The sequence below is a fragment of the Pyrus communis genome, chromosome 5 (assembly GCF_963583255.1).
Source record: "Pyrus communis chromosome 5, drPyrComm1.1, whole genome shotgun sequence".
Taxonomy (NCBI): domain Eukaryota; kingdom Viridiplantae; phylum Streptophyta; class Magnoliopsida; order Rosales; family Rosaceae; genus Pyrus; species Pyrus communis.
In genome coordinates, this window is record NC_084807.1 from 19,574,324 (window position 1) to 19,578,669 (window position 4,346).

General features: G+C 39.3%; 1 protein-coding gene across 1 annotated transcript; it reads right to left on the reverse strand.

The window, feature by feature from the left end:
• Positions 1-204: 204 nt before the first annotated feature.
• LOC137735735 (uncharacterized membrane protein At1g16860-like) lies at positions 205-3,429 on the reverse strand. The gene is made up of 4 exons (XM_068475176.1): positions 2,849-3,429; positions 1,884-2,039; positions 678-886; positions 205-557 (listed from the first exon to the last, which is right to left on the reverse strand). The coding sequence occupies exons 1-4, from the start codon at positions 3,158-3,160 to the stop codon at positions 338-340; spliced, it is 897 nt and encodes a 298-aa protein (XP_068331277.1). The 5' UTR covers positions 3,161-3,429; the 3' UTR covers positions 205-337.
• Between the last annotated feature and the right edge of the window lie 917 nt (positions 3,430-4,346).

The following is a 4,346-nucleotide window of genomic DNA, read 5'->3' on the forward strand; positions in this document are numbered from 1 at the left end:
GCCAATGAGAATTTTTATTTTTATTTTTTTTAATCGAAATGTAAATGGGTTTAAATACACAATGAGCTTTTCATTTGTTTTTCTGGCCCATTACGAGAATGGATAACAATTGCCAAATGGTTTCTTGCACCAAGAAAGAAGAGAGACATTTGCACATAGTAAAAATACTTTAGTGCATTGAAAAAAATCGGAAAAAGAGCCGTTTTCATTTTCAAAAGCAAAATAATGTTACAAGCTTAGTACAGTCGTAGAAGGTCTGCATGGTGATTAGTGATTAGTTGAAGGTGTACATATTGAAAGGGAATTGGGTTATCATCCAAAAATCTTGTCCTACCTACTACCATCTTTCTGCCTGTTGTATTGAATCTTGGTTGACTGAATGCCCAGCGGCCGTTTGATAGACCCTTAGGATCATCCCATCTACGTCAACTGGGAGAAGCAGTTTTCGCCAGAGACACCCGGTTGAGATTACTTCTGGCGGTTGAACAATTGTAGTCATGTCATTGTTTCTATGCAACATTCCGAATACTGTCACTGAGCTGCCTTCTTGAACATACCTGCAAAAATTCGTGCAAATCTGAAGTACATAAGCTCCTAGGAAGCTCAGGTTAAAATGTAAACAAAACCATTTATGCAGCAGGGTATTCAAGTGAGATTGTAATGTATAATTAGGTTACCCTTCCTCCAGACGTAGTAGACGGGATTCAGATGAGAGATTTCTCTCAGTTAACCATTTCCTCAAGTGAGGAGAGAGGATTCTGCATCTTTTAGTGTTGACAAGTTTGCTCTCGACAATTAGTGGGATAATTTTGCAACCAGAACCAGCTTTGACAATAGCTGTAAGACCAGACTTTTGATCGGTTAAGTAAAAGTCTGTGGAGAATCTCTGTCAGGTGGAAAGCCGAAGAAGAAGAAAAAACAATTATAATTCTATGTACACAGATATTTTCTTCATGATTCAGATACTAGTATAGAAATGCAAATAAAAATTTTAGACAAAAAGATCTGCAGAAATTTTCTTATTATCTACAAAAAGAAAATAATAGATTCATTTGGTTGGTTTAATTACACCAGTACGTTTGAGAAGTTTCGATTTGGCAAAGTCACAAATAACTTGAAATGTTAAAGAATACCAAGCATAGAAACAAACGAGAGACTTCAAATGTGTATTATTTGTACTAATTACAAATTAACTATTGGAACTAATCACTAGCCAAATATAGACTACAAGTCACACATATTATCTTCAAACTTTTTTTACCGTCATCATCTTTCCTCCAATTACCTTGGGTCCTTGACCATTACAGGAAACAGTAGATGCTTAAAAAATGCAGGATAAGCCATCCAAGGCAACAAAAGGGAAAGGCCTGAGGCCTTCAAACCTCTAAAGCTTCATCGCACAAAAGACCGAGCATCACAAAAACAATGAGCGAAATTGATGTAAGCTTGCCAATGTAAAGGAGACAAAAGATAGCAAAAGACATAATCAGACAAAGCTCCCGGATAGAAGACATGAAGTTCTAATTGAGAACAATGAGAAACATACACCAAAATTTTTAGCCACGAGCAAATAAGGAGCTAAATGGGCAGCAATAAATTATTTGGACCATGTTTTTTACTCCATCGGCCAAATGAAGTCCAAAGTCGTGGTGCAAGATGATCAGAAGGATGTGGGGACTAAACTTAACATTCTGCGTTGCAAATGCCAAGTAAGCATTCCAATCGTGATAGTTAACTAAACGCATAAATTGACGCAAAGCACGAAAGGACATGGAAACAAGTACAAATGATTGATCCATCTCATGAACGCAATCAACCTATTTGATCTAATTAGGACAAGCAACAGCTTGCTGATCCACATGGCAACAGAAGAGTATTCATACCTCACAATATGCTAAATGCCACTGGAAGCATGATCTCTTGACATTCCCTGGCTGTAGAGTTAATCCCCTGTATTCATATAAAAGAGTAGAGGCATAGATACAGCCGGTAGCTTTTTCATATGAAGATTCAAGGGATAGACTCCCACATGATGCAATCTGAAATCATTGGAACAACATGTTATCATTCGTCCTCTCATATGTTGAATAAACCACATACTGAGTGACAGATGAGAAACCGGTGGAAATAACCAAGAAAAAGGGTAGGTTAACCGTGATGCATATATTTACAAGTTTACAGATCAGCACATATGAGGTGCACAATCCACTTGTTATATAAAGATCCTTACTTCATAAGTAATCTAGTATGCATTAAAAAAAATGATTAAAAAAACTTCTGCGAAAAGTCTTTCAAGATGATGCTATATTTCTAATGAGTTCGTATAGTATCATATGCATATAAAACTAGAACGTGAAAATGCTGCATAAACCTATTATTGCAACAAATATTGAACCATCCAAGCTCCCAAAGTCTTAATTTAGTTCCATGATACCAAACAAATTTTCTGATTTTTCGCCACTTAATGTTATTCTCCAATAGTTCAGCTGCGCTTCATTCGATTTCTAAGAACAATAATTTTCCAGAACTTCAAACTATTCCGGTTTAAAATGTCAGAAACCAAACACAGGAACATACAATCTGCCCCACATAATAAAAACATTCATACAGAGATAACATCAACAAAACACCCCAATTTTCCCCTTTCGTTTTCCTCCAATTTCTCAGCAACCAATCACATACTTCTACATTGCACTCCAACTACATATTCCCAACCTAAATTTCCCAAAACCAAATCATTCCAAAAACCCCCAAAACAATTTTATTACCTTTGAAAGTAATACAGAAACCCAATAAAAAATTACAAGAAACCCATAACAACGAGCTAAAAGGGCGAGAGGATGAGTACCCCAGTAATTTTGACGAGCTGTCCGTGCTGGGCGAGGCGGAGGTCGGACTCCGGAACCGAGTCGAGGAACCAAAAGACGGCAGCTTTGGTCGCCCAGTGCCGTACATTCCAGACGACGAAGGCGGCGACGAGGACGGAGAGCAGGAGGAAGAAGACGAAGAAGAGGGCGTTGCGGACGACAATGAGGATGAAGATTGAGACGGAGAGGCCCAGAAAAAAGATGGGTACGAGAATGTAGAGAACCAGAGACGGAATGGGCTTCAAGGCTCTGCCACCGTGGTCTCTCAGGACGCCATTAGAGAGGTCGTTCATTACTCCTCCGAGCTTTTGAGTCGGCGGTTATGCCGTTGCTCCTTCGGTTAAGCTCCCACCTTTACTGAATCAGTGAGGACGAAGGAGAAGACTGTTGGGTAAGTGTCTAAAACGCAATGCCATTTCGACACTCAGCGGTCATACCACGCCGTTTTCTTGAGGCGTGGTGCTTTGACTATTTAGGACTTTCACGTGAAACGACTACGCTGGAATGGCGTGGTTGTTTGAAGGGGCCGTAATTCGGATCGACGCAATTTGCATTTAGCTCGTTTTTTGTTCGGTGAGTGTGCTCAGATTGAACAAAAATGTGCGAGCTTATAGTTTGGTTTGTTCTTCTCATAAAATTCGTGTGTAACTAGTGAAGATATAAATTAACTACTTTCAAAAGGAGAATGACATATGAACAATATGTTTAATGTAACGGTTTTACTTTCAACGTCGTGAGTAGACCAAAAATTACTTAAGAAAATAAGATGTAATATCCCCTATATTAATGGGCATTTAACTAATGGCCCATGGGCTCTCCAGACCGACCATAAAACGTCATGCTATAGATCCATACCCAATCTAAAGATGGCAGGGCACCAACTCTTTGGAGTCTGCCCATAGGTGTCTGGTGCGACCGCGTTCTTACCAACAAGGACCTTCATAACTACTAGTTGGCAGGACTATGACGGCTGACTTGCATCATCAAGGACAGCAAAGCTTCACATGATTAGTTATTGTTAACGCGAGTCTCCTAAATGACTCGGTCCACTCTTGCCACGTCATCACTATGAGGGAAGACTTTTTTATTATAGACTAGATCACTGTTGGGTGGAGGAGACACTTTGATCTGTGATAGACCACCTCTTCCAAATGGTCAGTTATCTAATGGCCTATACTCTAGTGGATAGTGCTATACTAAGACAATCTGACTAGGATGCTCTGTTGAGACCACCAGACCAGGGTACTTTACTAAGACACCAGACCAAGGTACTTTATTGAGACCAGCAAACAAGGGTGTAACATTCTTAGAGTTATGCTACGTCCTTGTTCAATTTTTTTTTTCGTTTCTGCAGTAATAAGAATACTAAAAGTCCAAATCATACAAAACTTTGAAACTTCGCATAGCTCCAAGTTGGCATGGGCATGGGTTAGTTTGGGTTGGGTTGGTTTTGGACTAAAACCAAAAGCAAATCGACCT

What these genes read in the sequence shown, in the direction of transcription:
- LOC137735735 (XM_068475176.1), bottom strand. Translation starts at nt 3,160, where the DNA reads ATGAACGACCTCTCTAATGGCGTCCTGAGAGACCACGGTGGCAGAGCC. An exon ending in GGCATTTAGCATATTGTGAG is followed by an intron (nt 887 to 1,883) that starts GTATGAATACTC and finishes TCCACCTGACAG; the next exon opens with AGATTCTCCACAGACTTTTA. An exon ending in CTACTACGTCTGGAGGAAGG is followed by an intron (nt 558 to 677) that starts GTAACCTAATTA and finishes GAATTTTTGCAG; the next exon opens with GTATGTTCAAGAAGGCAGCT.